The sequence below is a fragment of the Chrysoperla carnea genome, chromosome X, assembly GCF_905475395.1.
Source record: "Chrysoperla carnea chromosome X, inChrCarn1.1, whole genome shotgun sequence".
NCBI classification, from domain to species: Eukaryota; Metazoa; Arthropoda; class Insecta; order Neuroptera; family Chrysopidae; genus Chrysoperla; species Chrysoperla carnea.
In genome coordinates this window covers 21,324,077-21,351,389 of record NC_058342.1, presented here as the reverse complement: position 1 = coordinate 21,351,389, position 27,313 = coordinate 21,324,077, and the positions used below count along the sequence as shown (strand labels likewise).

Genomic DNA, 27,313 nt, shown 5'->3' with positions numbered 1-27,313 from the left:
TGGTAGGGACAATAAAATCGACACAAGAGCTTCCAACGCATACTTTTGGCGTTAAGAAATACTGTTATGATTAATTAATAAAATAATTAATTAAACTTGTTGCATTAAAAATTGTAAAAATAAGAAACCAAATTGCACAAATATTATTTTTTACATGTAAATTATTATAATTACTTATTTAAATTTGTTAGACAATAATATTAGATTTTCAATGTTAGCCATAAATGATATCCATACAATTATATTATTATAGTGTGTATCGTTACCATGGAAACTCCTCCTATAAAACTCATGCACGGTGCGAATAGAATAATATTCCCGAAGTTGCCAGAAAACTTGTATCTCCAATCAGAAACAGTTAAATGTTAATTTTTGGAACCAAATAAACCACCTGAGGTTTTTCAGGTAATTTTACATATTTAAAAACTTATTTGAAAAACACATGTTTTTGTTTGAAAAACGCACATGTTTTTTTTGACAGATGACTGTTGTGACATTTAAAATAAGATGGCGTCCTATATAGTAAATTTATTGAACATTGATAATACAGTCAACTATTTTAGTGTAAAAATATGCTTACAGATGGCATTTTTTATGTATCATATAAAATTGGAATATAAAATATGTAAAATATCACACAACCTCCGTATACAAGCTCAAAGCTTAGGTAATATATTTTCCCATTTTGGTTTTTTGGAAAATTAAAATCTGAACAATTTTAGACCAATCTCAGGTTTGTACGTTAAGAGGCTTTACAGTATCTACGGTCTAAGCCTATTTTTCTAACGCTTTTTAGCTGGTAAAATTTAAAAAGAATTCGCTTGGTAAAATTTAGTATACTTTTACTCCCTATCGGCTTAACACCTCAAACTCAATATTGCAATTGAAAGGGCGGAAACATGTTAAATCACATTTTTTGTTCTTTTAACTGAAAATGACTACAACATATCTTCATAAACATGGAAGTAATAATTAATAAGATTATAATAAAATACAATTGAACTTACCTCCAAGACGTAATTCAGCACTAGCTTGTGCTGTTTCCAAATGATTTCGTACAATACATTGATACATTCCACGATTTAATCGTGTTACATCATTCACTTGTAAAATATAGGGCGTTATTAATTTGATTTTGTTATTTAAAAATGTTGATTTATTTATAAATTGTCCATTATGTAACCATTTTACAGAATCAACAGGTGAGCCCAACACTGTACAATTGAATAGAGCGCTTTCGCCAGAATTTACAATCTAGAAAATTTTATTTAAATAACAGTAAACAGTCAAAACATTTTAAGAGTCACTTCTAGGGAAGTGGTCATTTCCTAGATGATCAATTTTGATGGTGAATTCTGTTAGAATTTGATGAAATTAGACGATACATATCAGAAAAATTTTTCAATATCTAGAGAAATCTAAGTCTAAAAAAATTCAAGGGCTAGAAAACCAAAAAAAAGTGATAATCAGTCATGAGAACTGTTGAAAGAAGTAAAAACTGAAAACTTTGTAATAACTGTGTCGTTTTTTTTTTTTTTAATTTTTTAAATTAATTATTGTATGATTAATTATTGAATGAAGATATCACAATTTGAATATCATATTTAAATATCGATATCTATTAATTATCGATATCAATATCAATAATAAAACAAAACTTTAAAGTAAATGTAGAGTGGAGTGTGTCCGTCAAGTCATCGTCAGTTTCGAACAATATATGCTTGGTATCTTATATGAAAATCCATGTATGAAAATCAAGTCTTAAGTTATATCAAAAGAATTCATGGTCAAAATTTAGCATCCAAGAAAGATTGCCTAATTTTTTTTTGTACCTGTAATGTTGGCAACACAATAACTTTTAAATGTGCCGTAACAGTTAAATGCATTTGAATACGTTGCTCTCCAAATTGATTGGTCACATGACACACATAGGTACCAGCATCATCGAATTGAACACGTCGAATATACAAGACATCGTTCGAGGGATTTATTCGAATTGTACTGAGAATTGGCTCTAATTCATTATTACCATTATCTCTATACCAACTTTAAAATGAAAAAAAAAAATTAAAAATACAATTAATTAAATGGATATAATATCCTACAGTCAAACCTGTTAAGACTAAATTACAACAAAAAATTTGTTAGGAGTAACATTTAAGTTTTTCCAAATTGAACTAATAGCACAGATAATAAAAATTTCTCTTTCTTATTTTATGTACTTTATACTGATTTTTTTTTTGATTGAATGTACTATGAAAAAATGTTAGAATTTGCAGTTTAGCACTTTTACAGCTTATATACTAGCATGCAAATTTTAATGCTAGAAAGTTGCATTAAAAACAGAAATGTGCAGAATTACGCTAGCTATGAAACTTTATGATACTTCTTTGTGAAGTTTTTTTATTGTACTAACAATAAGTATAATTAATTGATGTAAAAAATATTAAGAATGAGTGTAAATATTTGTATTAAATAGGTTTGACTGTATACCATTAGTAAATATACGTACGTAAATGTCGGTAGTGGATATCCTTGTGCAGCGCATGATAAATGTACATCAGTACCTTCCTCCATCGATATTTTATTTTGTGTTCGTGCCGTTAATCTAGGAGGCATACTACCCGTAGCAGCTATAAATAATACGATTATTAAATAAATTAAATATCAATAGCTTTAATTACAGTACAATCTCTTCTTTATTCATTTGTGTCTACTAACATTATGAAAATATTACTTTAAATGTTACTATTAATTTTAATGTCATAATAATTGATAATTATTAATTAACTTTAATGATAAATTTAGTAAATACAGATGACTGACTATGATTTATTTATAATTTTTATTGAAAGCATTCTTACTGGCACAGTAGATTTATTTTCTATATATATTTCGCCATTTTTAATATGCAATGAATTAATTGAATAAATAATTACAGTATAATTAATGAAATCGTTTGACGGTCATTCTATGCACCTTAATAGTCTAAGATGAAACCTTAAAACACTCCGCAATACTCGTTTTAAGTCAATTGAGCCAATAAGTCAAAATTCGTTGAAGAAACTGAAGGCTATACTGACAAAAAACGCCAGAATAAATTTGTTAGATCATATTGGTCGTCTTTTTTGTCTTTCTGTGTCGTTAAATGACTTTTTTGATTATACTTACACTCTTCGTTGGTTGTACAAAAAATAGAAACAGTCAGTGGACCATTTCCAGTGTTTGTGAAGGCCAGTACACGTATTGTATAGTTAGTATACTCGTATAAAGTAAGCCGATCTGTGTAACTTAATGGTACTGGTACTAAGATCTTTTATCAAAGAAAACAACAATAATAATAATTGTGTTGGAAGAGGTTGTACTGTAATTAATGAAATAAGTATTTTAATTTGTATATAAATACATATACATACCAGATATTGTTAATTGTATTGATGGACTCCGTTTACGCTCATGTGTTAATGAGTGTATTGTTAAACAACTGTACAATGATTGAGCGTCATCTTCACGCACCGAACGTATATGTAAATTACCAGTACCGGATGTCACCAGAAAACGTCCACCAGCATCTGATCGTCCAGCCAACAGCATGTTATCATCTTTGAACCATGATGACACACTTACATAATTACGTACAAATTCTGGTATGTGACATGCAAGCACAGCTGTGTTACCCAACACAACATGTGTACGAAACACTTGAACATCGTAATGTTGTTTTAATACTGTCAATGTGCAAAAGATCGTTTCAATATTATTATTAGTGATGAGAGAAATTAGAATGATTCAGTTCGATTTAATTCATCGTCGAATCATTTATTAATATTGTAGCTTACATCAGGTGTCTAAGACAGGGATCGGCAACTTTTTGAGTCGGAGGAGTCAAAAATTACGATTTACACGTTTTTAAAGAGCCACCAAAATTTTTCTTACCAACAATAAATAGCACTTGATTTATGCTACAATAAATAGTAGCATTTTGATAAAAAATCTAATCTATTTATTCATACACTGGTCGCCCTATTAGCTCGTAAGCAATTCCGTATGCGGTATGCATAGGATAGCGGGTTCGATTTCCGCCGCCGCAACAAAATTAATTTAATTAATAGTTGTGATGGGCTGGTGTAGTGCATGGTATATGCATGAAGGGGGTGCTCTCAGCCTCTGAAATTGAGAAGCTGATAAATGAAATTATCAAAACACATATATGGTTTCACAATGGGCTCTATAGCCTAAGTGTGTCCTTCGTGGACAGCCAATATAACACTGCACTAAATTATTAAATGAACAAAATTTTTATACAAAATTTAACCTAAATTTCAATCAGCTGTATTTCCGCGAAAATCATCGGAAATTTGGAACATCAATAGCTCATTTAAAAAATTTTACTTTCTAGTTTTGGAATCTATTGTTCAAAAGTTTTTATCACCCCTAGCAGCTTTGCAAGAGTTGAAAGGGTGAAAAATGTTATCCCATAATTTTAATTTATATATTATTTTGATTATGAATTAAATAAAACTTATAATATATATTAGTAATAAAAGATGGCATTTAATTATGATACCATTCATAAACGCGTTATATATAATCTAAAGAATTTTTTCAATTCTTTGTGCGCACAATGCGTTTTAATATTTCCGATTAAAAATAGCGACAGAAACTAAATTATGATAATAAAAATTAAATTAAATTAAAACTATATGTAACTAAATATTTAAATCGTTCAGAGTTTTTTTCCAGTGTACTTTTGAGACGTAATTCTATCTATTGAATAGTGTTTTTGTGGAATCAACTGTCTCAATTTTTCACAAACGATCAATTTTTGGCCTTGAACAGAGACTCTCATGAGAGTCCATTTAATTTGCTTAATTTTAATTAATTATATCGCGTAAACGGTACGATAAAAAATGTTTTTTCTCTTTACCAACTAGGATCTTTTGAATTTAAAAAAATATAGTATGAGCACCAAGGCAATTTTGGATAAAAGCTTTGATTTTTTTTTATATAAAGTTGGACTAAGTCTAAATTAATTCTGAAAAATTTAAGGAGGGGGGGGGGGTTGACCCATTATTTAAATAAATAAATGACTTCAAAAGTAGCCATATTTAACATTGATTTTATGGTAACAGTAGATGGATGATAAGTTTTCATAGATTTCTCCAAAACTAATCGGTTGAAATAAAAAAAATTATTTAATTTAAAGTTAAAATCTTAATAAAAAATTAAAAACAAAAAGAAAACCCGTCGTGGGACACAAATTACAAAAACAATTTAGAGTCAGTGTTGATTGTCTATACATGGTATACGTTAGCATGCTATGCAATCGTTTTTATTTTTACGTCATGTAAGTAAATATTTAAATAAAGATAGTCACTCTTACAAAGGCACATACATATATATAACTGATATTAACATATAACACATACTTATAATATGCGCCAAATTTTGCCCCCTCACGGGTAAACAGTGACGTTTACGAAAAAATATTTCAAACAAGACATTTATTTTTTTATAAGGAAATTGTTTTATATTTAAATTTTTGTACTATTGCTAACTTTTTACAAGATGGTGAAGACCCAATTGACCTACGTTGCTCATTTACAAACTTCCTTACGACCTCACTTTTTACGTGCTGAGCATGCTATAAAAATTTCAGTTGGATATCTCTTTTCTTCTTTGAGTTATCGTGTACACAGACGGACAGACAGAAAACCGGAAATGGACTAATTAGGTGATTTTATGAATACCTATACCATAGTTTTGTTCGTACCATCAATATTTTTAAGCGTTATAAACTTGGAACTAAACTTAGTATACCTTGATATATTTCATATATACATGGTATAAAAAGTAGTTAACTGTGACCCTTGATACTGCTATATTACCTTAAAACCAGGTGCGGATTCAAAGGGGAGGGTCATGACCCCTGTCATGACCCTCCCTCCAAAACAGCCCGCATTTCAAAAAATAAAACTAAACCAATTTTTTAAAAACTGAAAAATAAACCAAACGAACAAAACCTACTTTTTGCAAACTAAAAAAACGGAAACTAACCAAGCGACCAAAATTAACTCACTTCTTTGCACTTCTGGAAAAATTGGAATCGGAATCGGAATTGGAATTTAAAAATGACAAAATTCACTGATTGTCTTGTAGCTATACTTTATATACTAACATCTGTTTACAAGTTTTATTTTGTTATTTTTGATTTTTTTTTATCCTGTGACCCTCTCCGGAAGAAATTCTAGAACCGCGCCTGCTTAAAACTGTATTTTTTCGCAAGTTTTATGAAGTTAAATAAAAGCTTGTAAAAAAGAATTAAAATCATGAATCTATTTTAATAAATTGTACAAAATGAATCAAGGTTTTTGAATCAGAATCATAAACTTCTTAATACTCATATAAACATTAAAATAATAACAGTAATAATATAGTAGGTAAGTTATAATAACATTAGTAAGTTATTTTATAACTATCTGACTCCAGGAGTACTGAGTAGTGAGTATCATGTTATGATGTTATAATGTTATGTTATTATCATCTTATGTATATAGTATGCATGTTATGTATATGTTTTCATGTACCTGTTGAATAACACACTAAACTAAACTGCACAATATTACGAAATATTATGTACACACTAGCTTGATACTCGCCCGTTTCATTGGGCTCTCTTGATATACACAGTTTTCAACTTTGTTATCAGAAAAGTTGGCCATGAATTCTTTAATTTATGGTTCAAAATGATGATAATAGATTTTATGGTTCAAAATGATGATCATACATCTGGTCCATCTATAATCATCATTTTGAACCATAAATTACAGATTTCTGTAAAAATTTAAAATAGTAAATGTCAAAATAAATTTTATTTATTTATTTTTTTAATATATCTTTATAAATTATAGCTCATGTGTTATTCTCAAGTTTGAGATACATTGCTGTACAGTTTCATTGAAAACGATTCGGTGGTTTTAGCGTGAAAGCGTAACAAACAAACAAATAAACAAATGAACAAACAAACAGACATGCTTGCTTTCGCATTTTTAATATATAGAGATAGAGATAGAGATAATGAGTGATTCGCTTAGAGGTACTTTATAAAAACTAAAAAAAAAAATTATTTAAACCATCAAACTGAAAACTGAGTTAACTGAAAAAAAAAGTTTGAAAAAAAACTAAAACTCAAATGCTCTTACAAAATCGTGCTCTTTAGAGTATGAAAACAAGAGAATATTTTCATCTGATATTGTTATAAAAGGTAAAATCGTCATTACAGTCGGGGGAGCTCTAAGATTAAAAAGTCTACCACAGGACGGAAAAGAGGTCCCCCGATTGTAATGTCGATTTAACTTTAAATATTTTTATGTTTTCATACTTTTAAGAGCATGATTTTGTAAGAGCGTCGGAGTTTAATTTAATTCACAATATGGCGTCTGGTGGTTGTAATATTGAATTTTCATTATTCCCATACCTTCAGTAGCACTTGTAAGGTTAAGACAAATCGATTGACGTCGGAATCATAGTTATGTAGTCATATGGCGTCTGTTGGTCGCTGATTGAGGTGATTTTACCAAAAATTTTTTTGTAGCATCAATATTTCCAACCGTTACAATCTTGGGACATAAAAGTACCTCAAATTAATCACTTAAGACATTATATTTATGCATATCGCATCCAAACCACTCTGTAAAATACATATCTTATTTTTCACAAAATAATGGAGAAATTTCTATACAAAGTGGCCTATAAACAGACATTAGTTGTTCGCTTATGAGTTAGCGGACTAAGAATGTGCAGTCTTGAATTTACATAGAAACATAAACCAATTTCAATCCGCTAAGATATGTAACGGCATAAAACAGAGCGCGATATCTTAGAAAGAAATAAAAAATAGTTCTCTAAATACTAGTTGTATTAGCGCAGTAAATCTGTCAACGATATACATAATACTATTATATATTGCTCAGTATAACAAGCAGCACATTTTAGCAGGTAGGTAAATTCTACAACGTTGCCGTTTGTTTCCCTTCTGGATTAGACTAAATATACGTAAAAAAGTAACCTTTGTTTCTTTTTCCGTAAACTAAATGGTCTATTACATTCTAATTTGTTTATTTACATATATCTAGTTATTTTTGTAAAGTTAATTTTTATAGCAAAAATATATATTCACTTATGTTGCACTCTGTACACATTGATAGCTACAAGCAAAGTGTATACAAGCATGTCATCATATTATACATTGTCATACACAGATATACATATCTATATACATTATAAATATATCTAATATATAAAAATCTCGTGTCATGGTGTTTGTGCCGATTTATTTTATCTCATCTAGAACCGGAGATATTGATCAAGATGTGTTTGGGATTATCCTGGGTACAATTTTGAGCCTAGGAAAAAAATTCAAAATATATGCGGTAGACAGAATACATACGTTAAGCAATGCATCTAAGTGAGAGGTATTATATACATGTATTGAAGCTTCGATATGCGTTGAGATAGTTGTAAGACGCTTGGAGAGTGGTAGTTTCTTAGTTGAATAGATGAACTACAACAGATAAGCCACGATAAAAGTCACTTTTGCAATTTCATATAACACCTATAATACCTCCTACTTAGATGCATTGCTTAACGCATGTACTCTGTCATACTCGTAATATTTATATGCCTAGATGTAAATCGAACATTCTGTATATCTAAAAGGTATTCCAAACAAACAAAAAGATAGCAATTTTGTGAAGCTCGATTACTTTTTTTGTTCTGATCTTTCTGTTCAAAGCTAGGTTCAAGAAAACCGAAATTCCCATGTTCAATTCAAATTTCGCGCTTAAAAATGGCCGTATTTTCCTCACTTCAGAGAGCAAACTGACACAAATTCGTGATATGAGCACAAATTTACCTCTTAAAAAAGTACTTTTAGCCATTCGCAATTTTTTTTGAAACGGGTTCGATTTTGAGACTGGCATATTTAAATATTCTTTTGCAACAGTTTATTTTATCACTGTACGAAAAATTGGAAACGATGGTTATAATTATTTTACGTACAAAACTGACAGGTGTTCTAGAAATAGGAAGGAAACTTTGTGTTTAGCGGACAGGCGCTAATCGGGGCGTGAACTAGCAGGTGGGCTAAGCGGGCTATGAATAATTCTGCCGATGTCAAGATTAATAATCGCTGATCAAAAGTTATAATCAAATAAATGAATTGTAGATGAAACGAAGTTTACGGAGTCAGCTAGTACACATATATGATATATATGTGATGTATTCTATACAGATGACTGAAACAGTCACTTGTGTTCAATGTTAGAGGAGGGAAATCATTATTTAATTTTCAATATTCTTTTTATTTGTATACTTCAATAATCAAATTATTATCAATATCAATATCAATATCATTTTCACGTTTTGTTTATTACTATTAATAGTCCAAGCAAATTAGCAGTTGGTTATTGTAGCGGGCTTAACGTAATCAAATTTGTGTAATGAAAAAAATGAACTGTCTATACTCAAATACTCATACGAATTTTTATTGTTAATTTTTTTTTACTACACACAAATACAATATAGTTCATAATAATTTTATTTTAATGTTATTCTGTTAGATGATAAAACTTGACTGTAGTTAACTTGAAGAGTCTGTATTGTAATCTGACGCTTGTTTATATAGTTACAATCAATTGTTGCCGTACAGTCTAGCAAATTCTAGAACTGTCACGTATGTTCTATTGCATTGTTTGCATTATTTCTTTTTTGAATTGTCTAGATTACATTTGTTTTTAAGATATGTGTGTGAACCGTTGAATGAATATATCGTCAGGCTGTTGATAATGACGGATTATTTATATTGTGGGGTTAATTGTTAACACCACAGTGTATTTTCCTTAAATTCTGAAATAAGTAGTTTTTCAACGTTGGTTCTTAATTTTTTTTTAATTTTCAAAATCCATACTCTTACATCACAGTGAATCTGGTTAAGTGAGATATGAAGGTGCCTGCAGAGTCCCACTTATTGAAGTATTCAGTGTCTCAGATATCCAGGTATAAAAAATATTTGATCAGAATACAGGTTATTTCAGTTATAGAGGTGCGATTATGAATTAAAATAACGTATAAAATAATGAGTTTTAGTCTTTATTAGGAATCAAAAGATGCCATCCATGCTTTTTTTATTATTTTGGTTATTCGCAGGTAAAGTTTTAACACCTTTTAAATATCTTGGAGTTTTAGATATATTAGAGATATTATAACGCACTCATCTAGAAATATTATAGCGACCTCTTTATTAAGTGTTCCGCCATGACAGGACTCACCTTTTAAGGTGGAAGTTTTAGCGGGTAGACACTAGAGCAGACAAAATAAACCCGCTTCGCCTGCGTTAAAAATATTATCAACAGAATAATTGCGTAGAAGAACTGGCAGGTCTCTCCACAAATTGCTTTGAAATTTATACCGTTTCTTTTTTATATCCTTCGAAAAAACCATTGCTGCTACAAAAATTATGCAAAAGCGAGTATTCACGCGAAATCTTGCCCATTTCTTTAATCATCGGTGCACTTGCTGGAACTTTTTTGTTACGAAGTTGCTTGATCTATGTTATCAAACACTGTTCAAGTTCGGGATATTCTGATAAACGTACACGTTTTAGTTTTCCTTGTCCTTCAGAACAATGTGATTGAATTTTACTTTTATTCTGAATTATTCTACAAGTGTCGGATTCGTGAGATTGTACCGTATGTAGTTCATGTTTTATTTGAACCGGTAAACCACTAAAAAGGTTTTTAGCCCTTATTGTAGCTTAAACTATTTTGTAAAAAAGTCTAAACATTTTAAAATTATTTTTAACACATTTGTCTAAAGAAATAGCTTATACTTAAAAACTTTTTGAACGCAAAAAAGGTCTCTATATATACAAAATTTATAGGTTTTGTTGAAACATTTACGGTCATTTTATGGTTAATATACTTTACAATGAGAAATTTATTGTTTCGGAATTTAAGAAATAAAATCTCTAAATTGTTTGGACTATAAACATTTCGATTCGATTCGATTCTATATCGTCATTTTAATGATAAAGACGAATGACGAACTTAACGAGTAGGGTCGAATTTAGGGTGAATCGAGTGAAATTTTTCTCTACCCAAAATAATCTGCAATTTAGTTTTTGTAATACAAAAGTGGCACTTCGTAATTATTTATCGATAATGGTAAATAATTGCAGTGGAGAAAGATCATTTTCAAAACAAAAGATTATAAAGAACAAATTGTGAATGTCAATGACTCAATAATGCTTGTAGAATCTCTTCTCAGTTTGGAAAGGAACATTCTTCGCGATATAAATTTTGATGATATTGTCAGTACTTTTGCTAATCAGAAATCGCGCAAGGTTTTCATTTAATTAGAATTAATAAATGATTGTCAGTGTGCAAATATAGTACAAGAATAAACTTTTTCATTGCTGTAAGTACTAATACTCAATCAAGCAGCACTCAAAGCGCTATCAAACTGTACAGTGTCATCGCGACTCGTCAAGGAGACTAGAAACAGTCTAAAGAACCTGGCGAGGCACAATAAAGTTAATATTACCTGGATCCCCGGACACGCTGGTTGGAACGGTAATGAGAGAGCAGACAAGCTGGTCAAACTGGGAACCACCATGGCTCCCACTCAAAAAAAGCTTGCGAGGATGCCATATCAAGAAGGTCTTAACAGATTAGGAGATAATCTGAAAAACCAACAATTAAAGGCATGGACCAGCTACGAGGGAAGGCGAATCGCCAAAAGCCTGTTGGGTGAAGGAAACTCGCTCGGTAATAGAGCCGAGAAGATCTTGAAACTAAACAGAGCTGATATTAGAGTCATCGTAGAGTTACTGACAGGGCATGATAACCTGAACAAGTTCCAACATCAGATTGGAAAAAGACAATCTCCCGCGTGTGACAGATGCGGAGAAAATTTAGAAGAAACATCGATCCCCTTTCTTTGTTACTGCCCGGTGCTCATACAGCAGCGAAGGAAATGGCTTGGTCCGGCCATTGTCGAACCAGAAGAAATTAGGAAACTCAGCGCTAGACAAATCCTGGGTTTCAGTACATCAGTTGGTTATAATAGCCACTGAAAAGCGTAGCGGGGATAGAGTACAAGGGTCATTTGGCTAGGTGCTCTGAACCATTGCTTCGAGGCGCGATGCTCGAGCATGGCCCGCTAACCTCCATACCATACCATACCAAGTACTAATACTTGGTATTGGTATAATATTTTTCTTGAGCACTCAACTGTATACGAACAAATTTTAGGGGCCTTCACCAAATTTGGGAACCGGGGCCTCCGAATTTTAAATGCGGCCCTGGATAAAAGTCAGTTTTGTTCTTCAGAACCAAATTACGTTATTTATTTTTACAACCTTTTACGAATATGCTTATCTTTTTCAAGAATGCAATATTATGAAATTCAATATCTATCAGAATAGTTATCTAGAGATTAATAACTATCGGAATATCAACCTAAGAACTATTATAAACTAACGATTCTTACAATAATTCGGTGACATATACATGATTGAAATATATGGGGATAGAAAATTGTTTTTCAATTTCAAATTTCAATATTCTTTTTATTTGTCTACACTTGAATAATCAATTATCTGATCAGTATCACGCTTGTTTAAATTAGTGGAATACATTCGTTTTCAATGAATCGATAACGATATTTAAATTAATGATGTTATATCTATAATAATTTGAAAATAACCTAATTTTTGTAAATTAACATACGACACGCAATGTTGATTTTTGAATGTTTTCAACTGTGTGCTAATGTTGTTAACTTATTATCGACAATTCAATTCATTTAAAATGCCAACATGCAATGCACCTTTCATTTTTATACCCTGTATATACAAAATATATATCAAGGTATATTAAGTTTAGTCCCAAGTTTGTAAAGCTTAAAAATATTGACGCTACGAACAAATTATTGGTATAGGTGTATATAAAATCACCTAATCCATTTTTGGTTGTCTGCCTGTGCGTCTGTATGGCGGTAAACACGATAACTCAAAAACGAAATAAGATATCAAGCTGCAATTTGTATAGCGTGCTTAGAACGTAAAAAGTGAGGCTGAGTTCGTAAATGAGCAACATAGGTCAATTGGGTTTTGTGTCCGTAGGACACATAATGTAAACCGTTAGAGATAGAAAAAGTGTAAAAAATGTTCTTTATAAAAAAATGAACAACTTTTGATTGAAATATTTTTTCGTAAACGTCACATTGATCCGTGAGAGCGCAAATTACGACAAAACTTGGATGTAAATTTTCTCCAAATATATAAAAGATAGAGAGTTGAAAATTATCAAGTACCTTCAACTAGTGGCCTTGTGAAACATTTTCGAAAAACGAAAAAAATTTTAGAAAATACTTTTAAAAAGGTTCGGAATTTTCGAAAACCAAATAAATGGTTTCTAAATTATGTTGGTATAAAAAAATTATGCAAGCACTGATATTCAACACTTTCTATACAAGGTATTTCAACAATTACCTCAGTTAATTGTTTGTTTTCACTTGTTTGTATTATTATTTTTGTTGTCAAGTGTAATTTTTTAAACCAATTACGACCTATCTATTAGAGAGAAAAATTGTCACGAAAGGGCGAAAGTTAACAAGTAATGGCAATTTTTTAAGATGAAGTTGATAGCATATGAAGGGCACAGTTTGTTTTTTTAAGCAAAATATCATTTTATAGTGCAAAGATAGGAGAATTAAACGGCAAAATCTGTTTTGCACTTACAAGCGAGTCACGGGTAATCGGGCCTTAAAGCTAACTCAAAGCCGGGCAGGCTAAAACATGCTAAGTTCTTCGTTTGAGACAATTAAAATATGCTATTATATAGGGAAATATTATACAGGATCTTTTTGACTATTTAAATTAAGGTCTTAATTATGCAAGGGTCTCGCAGCTCAGAGGGCTGCCTAAGTATTGAAAATAAACCTCAAGGCGTCGAGGATTACTTAAAATTACAAGGGATCATTTTACACTAAGGGATGATTATGGACCACTTTCCCCTAGACCTATATAATAACTCCAAACTTTATTGAAAGTAAAGGATGTTTTTCTAAACTTAGTTAAGTGCTTTTCCCAAACCCAAAGAAGCCCAACGCGTGTAAAGAAATTTTCACTTCAAAAAGGTGATAGCGCGCTAAAAACTGTCACCCTATATATATACATATAAATAATGTTGTAAAGATACATGTAGATACATTAATTAATTACCTTATCTTATAATAATTAATTATAACAACAGTAAGCTTCACTAAATATATCGGTGTATAAATGATGACTTATTTATACATCATGTATATTATACCATGCATATATATATTATATATGCAAGGTATACTAAGTTTAGTCCTAAGTTTGTAACGCTCAAAAATATTGATGCTACGCACAAAATTTTAGTAAAGGTGGTTATAAAATCACCTAGTTAGTCCGTTTTCGGTTATCTGTCCGTCTGTCCGTTTGTGCGTGTGTCTGCCAACACGATAACTCAAAAACGAAAAAAGATATCAAGCTGAAATTTACAGCGTACACAAGACGTAAAAAGTGAGGTCAAGTTCGTAAATGATTAACATAGGTCAATTAAGTCTTGACCTATGGGTCCGTAAGACCCATCTTGTAAACCGTTAGAGATAGAAGAAAAGTTTAAATGTAAAAAATCTTCCTTATCAACAAATAAACAACTTTTGTTCGAACCATATTTTCTTAAACATCACTGTCTTCCCGTGAGGGCGCAAATTAGGCGTAAATTGTATAGTATGTATTATATGGGGATAACAGTTACGTATGTGTGACATGTATGTATGTGTAATGTGATCAACACTGTCTACGCATGGTATTTCAACAATTAACTCAGCCAATTGTTTGTTTTCACTTGTTATATTATAAATTTTAATTAATAATTGATATTGAATCTAACAAATATATTTTATTTTTTATTTTATTAATTAATGTTCTATCAATTTTTAAACACAATACACGGATTTAGTTTTATTTTAAACTAGCAGCCAAACCCGGCTTTGGCTTGGGTTAAAATACATCGCATGTTTAATGGTATAAATAATATTTAAGGATTCAATTTTTAACGTAAATATTATAGATTTCTATATATCGTCGAATATCGAAATTTCTAGTATCAGAACACTCTAGAATATTTAGTTGTGTAACATTTTCAAAGTAAGAAACATTTTCAAAAATTTAATTTGATTAAAATTTTTTTTTTATTCTCGCTTTGGCTTCTTTTTAGATCCGAACTCTGTGGTTTCTCAAGAAAGACTGCCTCAAGTTGCCAAGAGAGCCTCCTTTTATACCCTGAGGTTGTTCTAGAGGCTTCTGGTTAAAAGAATGTGCGAGAGAAGGGTTTTATTCTATTCTATAAGCTTCTATTGTTCGTTTTCTTGTTAGAAAATCGTTAGATTTAGTAAAATTTTATATCCAGACAGAATATTTTAATATAAATAACTTACTTTTAACAATAAATCCCTTGAAAAAACACTAAATTTGGTTGAAATTAAAAGATTTAAATTTCGTAAGAACGTTCGGTTCTGGCTTGATAGTTCTACTGGTCATCGAGAGATGGCATTAACAGCTCTCGGTGGTCAGTTTAAAGTTGATTATGATTAAAGTTGTCGGTTTAAACAAACTTTCTAGATCATTCTAGAAATTTCTAGAAAATTTCGAATCGATTTTGACCGTTAATGAGTCTAAAATTACCTTGGCGCTCCTACTACATTCAGATACTGAAAGCTCAAAGTACTAAAGTGTTGGAGTATCATACTAAAATATTTTTACCATAAAAATCAGTAATATTTTTTTTCATTCACGGTACAATTTTTCATGGAATCACCCTACACATGGAATACACTACATATTTGTAGTATTTTTTTACCATACCATTTTTATATGTTATATATATATCAAGATATACTAAGTTTAGTCCAAGTTTGTAACGATTAAAAATATTGATGCTACGAACGAAATTTTGGTATAGGTGTTCATAGAATCACTTAATTAGTTCATTTCCAGTTGTCTGTCTGTCCGTCTATCTACACGATAACTCAAAAACAAAAAAAATATGAAGTTAAAATTTTTATAGCGTGGTCAGGACGTAAAAAGTGAGGTCGAGTTCGTAAATGAGCAACATAGGTCAATTGGGTCTTGGGTCCGTAGGAACCGTCCTGAAAACCGTTAGAGATAGAAGAAAAGTTTAAATGTAAAAAATGTTCCTTATAAAAAAATAAACAATTTTTGTTTTAAACTTTTTTTCTTAAAAGTCACTGCTTACCCGTGAGGGCGAAAAATGTATTCGTTGTGTGCGTAGTCATGGTAGGGACAATAAAATCGATGCCAGCGCTTTAAGTGAAAAATTTTGGAGTTAAAGGGGGTGTTATGACTATTTTGCAATTCTTTACATGTTAATGTAATAGAAATGTCAAATTAAAATTATTGAAAAACACGAATTAATTAAAGTTAATGCATTAAAAATTGTGAAAATAAGAAATCAAATTGAACAAATATTATTTTTCAAATGTAAATTATCATAATTATTTATTTAAATTTGTGAGACAAGAATATTAAATTTTAAATGTAAGTCTTAAATGCAATCCATACAATTATATATGCATCCATACAATTCTATAATTAAAGTAGTGTATCGTTACCATGGAAACGAAACTCACGCACGGAGCGAATAGTATGTATTATATGGGAATATCAGTTATGTATGTGCCATATGTATGTATGTGTAATGTAATCAACACTGTCTATACATGTTATTTGAACAATTAACTCAGTCAATTGTTTGTTTTCACTCGTATTTCCAAAATTTCACTTTACGTTCAGAAACTGTTCGTTTCAGAATTTAACGAAAAGATAATAAATTTCCAATTTGTTTGGACTAAAAATATAATCATATTCATCTAAAATAAAATGTACAGATAACTGTGCGGGTAATTTTTCCAAAGATATAACTTCCAATTACATATTGATTTATTAAACTTTTCAGCTAAATTGAATAAATGCAATGAATTTATGCAGATTGAAGAGTACTTTATGTGTGTATAATAATCTTGCAATAGATAACTTCGCATGTTTCAATACTATCACGTATAATATAATAAAGATATTAAACAAGCAATAAGTTAATAGATATGTTCTCTAGCAATCGAGCCAACGACTTTCTGAATTGAATAACTAAGTGAAATACAATATTCATTTTATTTTAAATAACTTTTACAACGTTAAATCACTAGGGAACAGGGCTTTGGCAACCAGAACAGTAATGTACAGAACGTTCGATTTATATCTAGGCATATAAATATCACGAGTATGACAGAATACATGCGTTAAGCAATGCATCTAAATGAAAGGTATTATATACATGTGTTGAAGCTTCGATATGCGTTGAGATAATTGTATGACGCTTGGAGAGTGGGAGTTTCTTAGTTGAATAGATGAACTACAACAGATAAGCCACGATACAAGTCACTTTTGCAATTTCATATAACACCTATAATACCTCTTACTTAGATGCATTGCTTAACGCATGTATTCTGAATATTTTTGTTGCACTACCCTCACCTTTCACACATCAAGTCATCAAAGTGTTCGGACAGGTCTAATATCAGTTTTATTTGTTGTTTCATAATTTCACAAGAATTGGTCTACTGTAAACAAGGTATGACAATAGATTATTCAAAATATTAAGAATCAACAAGTTTTTTTGTGTTATTACATCAAGTTACATTATACAGATGTTTTATTCATAAAATTATGGCTAGTAATCAAAGAAGATGTTGTAAAAATCCAGCAAATAAATTTTGTTAGGTGTGCAGATGTTATGTAGTGACAAATCTAATAAAAAAAGTGGTAAAAGCAGCTTGCTGTTGCTATTATGGTTTTAGGATTGAAGATCTTGAAGAGTCGTGGACATCTCAAATGTATTTCTTGTTACAAGGAAAAAAAAACCTTTTGCAGTTTCTATGTTGTGGCAAGAGCCTTCCGATCATGTAAATGATTGCTATTTTTGAACGATAAGTGTCTCCGTATACTCGAGAAGAAAAATAATAAAATAAAATTTCCAAATTTGCCATCAGCATCGCGACCTATATAATATCGCTCAAAATCCATTTAAAACATCCTCATTTAGACTTTTTTTCTGATAATCTTGGTACGATCAATGGCGAACAGAGAGAGATGTTCCATCCAGATGTGCGAACAATAAATAAGATACCAAGAACGATGGGATTCAGCTATGATGGCAGATTTTTGTAGGTTCCTCAAAACTGGTGCAGTCCGCCATCAAATTAGCAAAGAGTAACATTCATAATAAGAGTAATCACTAGCTAATTCTTACTGATGATGACTACATGGTAGTGGAAATACTTATTTAAACAAGTGAAAACAAACAATTGACTGAGTTAACTGTTGAAATACCATGCATAGTCAGTGTTGATTTCTTTATCACATTACACATACAAACATGTGACACATACATAACTGATAATCAAGAATAGTACATATTATAAAATTTCCGCCTAATTGGCGCCCTCACGGGTAAACAGTGATGTTTACGAAAAAATGTTTCAAACAAAAGTTGTTTAATTTTTGATAAGAAACCTTTTTTATATTTAAACTTTTGTTCTATCTCTAACGGTTTACAAGATGGGTCCTACGGACCCAAGACCCAATTGACCTATGAAGCTCATTTACAAACTTGACCTCACTTTTTACGTCCTGAGTACGCTGTAAAAATTTCAGCTCGATATCTTTTTTCGTTTTTGAGTTATCGTGTCCACAGACGGACGGACAACCGGAAATGGACTAATTAGGTGATTTTATGAACACCTATGACAAAATTTTTTTCCTAGCATCATTATTTTTAAGCGTTACAAACTTGGGACTAAACTTAATATACTATGTATATTTCATATATACATAGTATAAAAATACAATAAACTGATCTCGGAAATTGGAACAAAAATCGAAATTTATGTATGTGTTTGTTTGTTTGTTTGTCTTTCTTTACTTACAAGACGTAAAAGAACAAAGGATTGTGTAATCAACACTGTCTATACATGATATTTCTACAACTAACTCAATCACTTGTTTATTTTCATTTTCAGGATGAAAGCAGTAACTTTCTTTTAGAAAGTTAATAGTATTAGGTATTAGTATTTAGTATTTGAGTATTAGTATTAGTTTTAGTATTAGTATTAGTATTAGTATCATGTAGGTATGAATGTATGCATTTCATTTGTTATAATTCCAATAGTTATCGATCGATTGTTGACCATTCAATGAGGGTATTATATATGTGTGTTACTATGGTTACAAATACATTTATCTACTTCAAAACTCTATACCATGGTGTATTCCAAGTACCAACCAGATAGTATATCTCACGGGCGTCTCCGCCATTTATTCCAATGGAAACGAAATGGAAACCAATAATTATCAAGAAAACTTAAAGAGTTAAGTGTTGAAATATCATGTAGAGACAGTTTTGATTACGTAATCGTTTGGTTTTTTTACATCATGTAAGTAAATAAACAAACACATACATAATATATGTAACGTATAGATTTAAAATATAAACAAAAGGTTCTTGTATATACTATAATAATGTCTCTAAGCTAATTTGCGCCCTCACTTGTAAACAGTGATGTTTACGAAAAAATGTTTCAAGCAAAAGTTGTTAACTTTTTTAATAAGGAACATTTTTTATATTTAAACTTGTTCTATTTCTAACTGTTTACAAGATGGGTCCTACGGACTCTAGATAAAGGCCCAAAAAATTATGCTTGACAACAAAAATAATAATACAAACAAGTGAAAACAAACAATTTACTGATTTAATTGTTGAAATACCTTGTATAGAAAGTGTTGAATATCAGTGCTTGCATAATTTTTTTTATACCAACATAATTTGGAAACCATTTATTTGGTTTTCGAAAATTCCGAACGTTTTTCAAAAGTATTTTCTAGAATTTTTTTTGTTTTTCGAGAATGTTTCACAAGGCTACTAGTTGAAGCTACCTGATAATTTTCAACTCTCTATCTTTTATATATTTGGAGAAAATTGACATCCAAGTTTTGTCCTAATTTGCGCTCTCACGGATAAATAGTTACGAAAAAATGTTTCAAACAAAAGTTGTTTATTTTTATAAGAAACTCAAGACTCAAGACTCAATTGTCCTATGTTGCTCATTTACGAACTCAGTTTTTATGTCCTCAGCACGCTATTCTTTCAGCTTGATATCTCCTTTCGTTTTTGAGTTTAACGGACGTCCAGGCGGACAGACGGACAGACAACCGAAAATGGACTAATTAGGCGATTTTATGAACACCTTTACCAAAATTTGTTTTGTAGCATCAATATTTTTCAGCGTTACAAACTTGGGACTAAACTTATTTAAAAAATACGTTATTAAACTAGTAAATATCGGATAGTTATTTATGCGGATAATTAAACTATTTAAAAATTTGAATAATTTGCTATCAAATATTTCAATTTTAATCAAAATATTTCAAAAAATTGGTCCCCTACAAATGATAGCTCTCTAAGTATCCTTTTCATCTCATTTGATGTCCTTGACCAACACTTTGATATTGATTTCAGAAGGAGTGTTATAACTTTTAAAGTGTTTATCTGCGCGTCTGTGTGTTCAGTGACATTGTAGCCCTTAAACGGTCGAACCGACTTGATTGAGAACGTTTTATAGGTAAGTTTCCAAAAATCGGTTTACAAGAATTAAATCGCATTTGTCGGTTATTTAAATTTTGAAAATTTCACTTGTTGGGCGCTCATGTCACAGTAACATACACAGGAATACAAGAGCAGTGGTAGCTATCTATATCTGTCTCTAATGTTATTAGTATTTGATTTTAAATTATTTTAGTATAATTGTATAAATGACTAGTCATTATATTTTATTTGTGTAAACGATATCCATGTTCAACGTTTTACCTACGAGTACGACTTTCTAATGCTAAAATCGATTTATTTTTAAATTAACAGAAAAATGTCTTTATTGGTTGTTTACTTTTAATCTGCATCTTCATTCACGTGAATTTGTATTGCTTTGCTAATTTGTATGCTTTATAGTGAATGGGAGCGAGTCCAAAATGGACTTCTCTAATGCCCGTAATCATGTAAATGAAGTCCAAGTGTCTTTGTTTATGTGTGATAGAGCTAGCCTATAGCGCAGAATGACTGAGTTGCACTCTCATTCAGTTGTACGAGACGATTGTTTGTTTTTTGCTACACTGTTATAAAAAATACAAAAGAATAAAGTCCCAGGTCAGCATTAAAATACATACGTTTAATATTGTATTCACGTTAAATCTAATATACATATATAAAATGATAATGTAAGTACGTGAAGACAGGGTTTCCTCTATGACCAGGTGGTTGCGGTGGGTGGAAGTGGATGATTGTGAGTGGCAAAAATGTGAAAAAATAGATATCTGTCCTTTTTGATCTAGAAACTGACTGCCGAGAGCTGATAGCGTCATCTCTCGACGACCAGTAGAACTATCAAGCCAAAACATGACACGAACTTTCTGGGAATTAAATCCGAAATTTAAATCTTTTAATTTCAACCAAGTTTAGTGTTTTTTCAAGGGTTTTATTGTTAAAAGTAAGTTATTTATATTAAAATATTCTGTCTGGATATAAAATTTACCTAAAAGAATAATAGAAGCTAATAAAATATAATTAAATCCTTCTCTCGAACATTATTTTAACCAGAAGCCTCTAGAACAAAATCAGGGTATAAAGGGAGGTTCTTTCGGCGACTTAAGTCGGATCTTAAAAGAAACCAAAGCGAGAATAAACGAAAATCATATTAATTAAATTAAATTTTTGAAAATGTTTCTAACTTTGAAAGTGATACACAACTAAATATTCTAGAGTGTTCCTTGACTGACACCGACTCCAAAAATAGCAATAATTGTAACTACTTTTTAGTGCATATTAATTTGTTAAAACTTTATTTATTTTGTGTTTTTTAGTGAATCTGAAGTACACTAACTAATTTTTTACTAAAAAAAGAATCATCGAAATCGGTTGACGTGATAAATGCAAATTTAAGACTTATTTGGTTTCCTCGTGGTTGCCATTGTCGGAACTGGGCCAAATTGAACGGCGACAACACGGGAAGTACCAGATTTCAAATAAAAATCGGTTCACCGAGGCGAAAGCTGTCAGGTTAAAATCATAAAAACGAAAATACAGTCGAATTGAAAACCTTCTCCTTTTTTTGAAGTCGGTTAAAAATCATGTCACTTTAGACGTAAAATAATTCAAAAAAAAAAAAAAAAACTTTCTTATTTATAATATTAGTATATAGATTATCAAAATTCTTCATAAAAGAAATGGAATAGTTTCTGAGAAATTGATTGATTTTTATATACATAATTCTGAATAAATGTGAAAATATTTACAAAAGCTGTGAAAACCAATAGATTTTCTTTTCAAACTATTTTTATACGTTGATTTTTATGAATATACATAGTCATGGCAGTAGTGAAACTTATTTAACGGAGGCTTTATGGTTAATATTATGAAAGAATGTGTTAATATCAGAAAGAAAGTTCTACAACTATACGTATTAGTGGAAATCTCTTAAATAATATCCGGCTTTAATTAATCGTATAAACAGTAAATCAAGAACCATACACTACTCACTCATACACTCTAAGAAATGTAACTTTTGAATTAATCAATAAATATTTTTAAAAGTGTTAAGGCTTGATCGGAGGATCGGACATTAAGACAATGCAAAAATAAAAATCTGAATTTTTGTTATTTATTGCTAAGTCATTGCCTACAATTTTTGAAAAAAATCTGACGAAGGGTTTTCATGGAATTATTCATTGAAAATTGTAATTTTAACATGCTATGAATTGCAAATGTTTAAGGTAGTAGGAGCGCTAAGGCAATTTTACATTTAGGGTTGAAATTATTTGTACCTTATTTTCTATTTTCAATTTTGTTATCACTTCATGAGTTAAGACAAAAACTAAGAATAAAATTTTTCGTTATCTACCTTGGTTTTCGAAATATCGAAAGCTATGGGTAAATAATATAATGATACAAGTAGATACTTAGTGATGTTAAATACTATCTGAATTTAAATTGCAGTGTACAATCAACCTTAAAAGCACTAAAAAAAGTTCTTCTAAATATATTGATGTACTGATTATTCTGAGGAAATGCTTTCAAATGGTTATAGTAGGTAAAACTAGTATGTTTCTTAAATTTGAGTACGTGTTTGTATGTAAAAAAAAGTATTTAGTTTCTTTCACGGCGCTCTCCCTATTAGAGACAAAGAACACAAAAAAAAAACATATAAACTCAAATTTTCATGGGTATTAATTTGGTGTTAACTTAATTCGATATGAAACGATTAAGATATTTCAGTAAACGTTTTCTAGGAAATTTTATAATTTAAACTCAGTGAAGTGGAATTTCTATAACTATGAGTTTCATATAAACTTTAAGTTTATAAAATTCAATTCATATACTGTTGTCGATTATGAAGAAAATTAAATATGTTAGAAATTCTTAAACTTTTTCGAAATGTTTAGAATTTTCTGCATGGATCTTCCCTAACAATACTAGATATTGTTAAAAATAATCTATGGGGTGATTCCATATGTGAGTGACACTACATTTGACCTGAAATACGTTTTATTTAACGTCATATTAACGGTTTAAGTTTTAGTTGTGTTTTATGATTGATTCTACATTTATCTCTGTAGTAAAAAATATGCTCATAAAACTATGATATATGATTTATTTAACAAAATTCAAATATGACTGACACTACATGCAAAAGGAAGTCGTGTTCGACCTTAATATTTTAGAATCAAATTTATTAGAAAAATAAATCGTGACTGATACTACAGAGCAAAACGTGACTGACACTACCGTCACTTTGGATTTGAAAATAGTTGTATTTTCAAAGAAACTTTAGAAATAAATATTACAGGACACAAGATAAGAACTTCAAAACCATTTTAAAGATATAAAAATGTACTAAATTGTCATTTTTAGTACAATTAATAAGAATCAAAAAGTTGCTAATACAAAATTAAATAATTAGAACTTAACATTTACGAAGAAAAAATATTTTTTAAGTACTAAAGTTAAGATACTGAAAGCTAAAAGTACTACAGTGGCATCATACTAAAGTATTTTTACCATTAAAAACAGTAATTTATTTACCTTTCTAATTTTTTCTGTTTATTATTTTTTACTTAATTTTAATAATCGCAATTGCTTAAAATAGACGAATTTCTCGCTTTTAGAAAGATTCGCCCCCTCTGAATCCGCTCGTGAAGATATCTATACATATTTTATATACAAAAAGTGTTAAAAAAATATATATTTTGAAATAAAATCGCTAAAGTCAAAAGCATAGAAAATTTACTAAGCTTGGTAATAAAAAGAAGAAATCTGAAGAAAATACTAAAAATATTTTAAAACCATAAAAGATTGTTTACAAATGCAAGTAAGAAAGCTTCTTCTTTTAGTATATTTTATGGTCACAGTAGCACTATAATCTTAAAACACTCGCGACCAGCAGAGTGTTATCGTTCCGGTCTTATTTTCCCCTCGTTAGTGCGTAATCAACACTGTCTATACATGATATTTCAATAATTAACTCAGTCAATTGTTTGTCTGAGAAGAACGCCTTAAAGTGGTTCGGCCGTCACATGACAAGTTGACTACTACTTTATATTCATTGAATTTAAAAAGTTATGAATAAAAATAATATTTGTATCACGTAAATGTTTTTTATTGCTTTAAAAATATTGACAAAGATGAAATTTTTTGATGAAGTTTTCGGCGTTTACTAAAGTTTTTGTATGTTTTCATTTTGGCTAGCGCCGTAAGTTAATGATTTTTTTTTTTCTGCATAAACAGAATCTGTGATAAATTTCTTTCATGATGAAAACTTTTTTGAAGCTCAATCATCAATTAATTTTTTGTACAATTAACATTATTGTGAGTTCTTCCATAAGGTACTGGGCTAAAAATCACAATTTTAGAATGAAATAATTCACAATTTTACTTCGTAAGAGGCTTCAACTGTGATTATTGTGATCAAGGGACTTTGAATTATCATTTACCGCAAAAAAGTGAACAATCACCGTACTGGCTCAAACAGTCAAACTACTTTAAATGGTGATTGATTCACAAAACCCCGTAATACATCCCCACCCTTACTTGTTGACCTTCGATACAGTGTCTAAGTCTATATTTTTTTTGGAGGAAATATAACTAATAAAAATATGTGTCTTATGTGCCATGTTGTTGGTTGCTATGATAGTGACGTAGTGGTGGCTATGGCCATTCACAATTGATATTGAAGAATAAAATATATATATTTATTTATATTATATATGTAATATAATTTGATAAATATAAATGGTTGTATACATGTATAATATTGTATGTGTGTTTATATGATGTTACTAGTTGAGTCCCACCCGCTTCGCTGGGCACACTAACCATGAGGATGTAAATCTATACTTCTTTTATTAACGAAATCTTCAATTTCGATTTGATATTTATTGTAAATTTTTCAAATTTTAAATAGGAAAATATAGTGCCAGTCAGTGAATACACAGATTTCCACATCCCCCATGAGGTACTGTGTATTGGGATGCGTTACCGTTATATATTGTGGCGGGATCCCCAGTAGGCCTACACCACGAAAAAATTGCTACCATAAAACTATGGACTTTTGGATTTTTTTTTTAATAAAATATTTATTTATTTTTTAAATCTATTAAATTAAATTTTGTAATCAATTATATTTTTACGCCTTTTTAATTTTAACATTTAATAACATTTCATGAACATGAAACTCATAATAATGGATAAAGATATATAAATCTGTAAAATACTTTACTTACATTCACAAAACTTCTCTGTAAACAACATTCTTCGTACGTTTATCTGGTAGGAGAACGATGAGATCCTCAGGTGAACTCACTCTTGAACACGCCACATTAAAATGACCATGAGAAAAACTTCGTAAGTCTACACCGGCTTATTTTAAAGTCTGACTTTGTGCTTTATTGGTAGTCATCGCAAAGCAACATTTTACTGGAAACTGCAAACGCTTAAATTCAAAATGATAGTCCCATGGAATCAGAGGGATTCTCGGAATGAAAACACTTTTAGCCTCATACTTTCCTGTAAATATTGTTCCTTCGATAACGTTTCTTTGCATGGTTTTTACTTGTAGTCTGATGCTTTTACACAATTTTGGGGGATTTAAATTACGCAACAACATTATTTGTGCACTAATTTTTCGATGAAGAATATGAAGTGGTATTCCCGGTGGATTGTGTGTGTAGAAACTCGACAGGATAGTGAACAGTATCTTCTGCCGCTATGACTGTATCTACAGACTTATAAACTACAGAAAATTTGTTGAAATTTGTTGGGATAAGAATTCCGTAAAATCTGTTCTTAGTGGACGTCTATGTCACGAAAGAGGTAAGTATGCGAAATTTGAAGTTAATCGGATCGGACCGATAGTTTCGAAGATTTCGTGATGAGTCAGTCAGTCGTAAATCGCTTATATATATAATATAGATATGTATGTTCAATGAATATATATATATATGTATGTGAGTGTGTGTGTTATTTGTTTATTTGTGGCTAAAATAACAATAAAAAACAACAAACATATACCTACTGTTATTGTGATTTCCCAAGATACCAACAATCATGTATATTCTACTACAATATACAATATACAAAACAAATACGTTTGTACAGGAACCACCCTATATATTTTGTCACTGGAGAGTAAAAACAGTCATGCTAAACTTATATTAAACATTTTTAAGCCAATTTGTCACCTATAAGGTATAATGTCCGTTATTGTCTTCAAAATTTATTTAAAAACATGCTGCTATACTGTTCGTAAGCCGTATCGTTAGCCATTTATGTAATATGAAGTAAGAAGAGTTCCTTGTTAACGGATGTGCAGACGGACAGACGGGTAGACAGACGAAAATGGACTAATTATATGATTTCTTGAACATCTATACCATAGTTTTGTTGATAGCATCAATATTTTTAAGCCTTACAAACTTGGGATTAAACTTAATATACTATATATATACTAGATATATTTCATATACAGGGTGTTCTGTTATTGACTGCAGATCGTTGGCCTACAGAATAAGCTCATAAATACGAAGAGGAAAGTTATGTAC

General features: G+C 30.3%; 1 protein-coding gene across 1 annotated transcript in view; it reads right to left on the bottom strand.

Moving 5' to 3' along the window:
• The window catches only part of LOC123303000 (Down syndrome cell adhesion molecule-like protein Dscam2), a 60,425-nt gene that overhangs the window by 14,639 nt on the left and 18,473 nt on the right, over positions 1-27,313 (bottom strand). Inside the window, exons 3-6 of the mRNA XM_044886095.1 lie at positions 3,417-3,728; positions 2,513-2,633; positions 1,833-2,046; positions 1,008-1,254 (exon numbers count right to left, since the gene is read on the bottom strand). Of these exons, the coding sequence (XP_044742030.1) occupies positions 1,008-1,254; positions 1,833-2,046; positions 2,513-2,633; positions 3,417-3,728 (894 nt within the window). The remainder of the gene's footprint in view (positions 1-1,007; positions 1,255-1,832; positions 2,047-2,512; positions 2,634-3,416; positions 3,729-27,313) is intronic.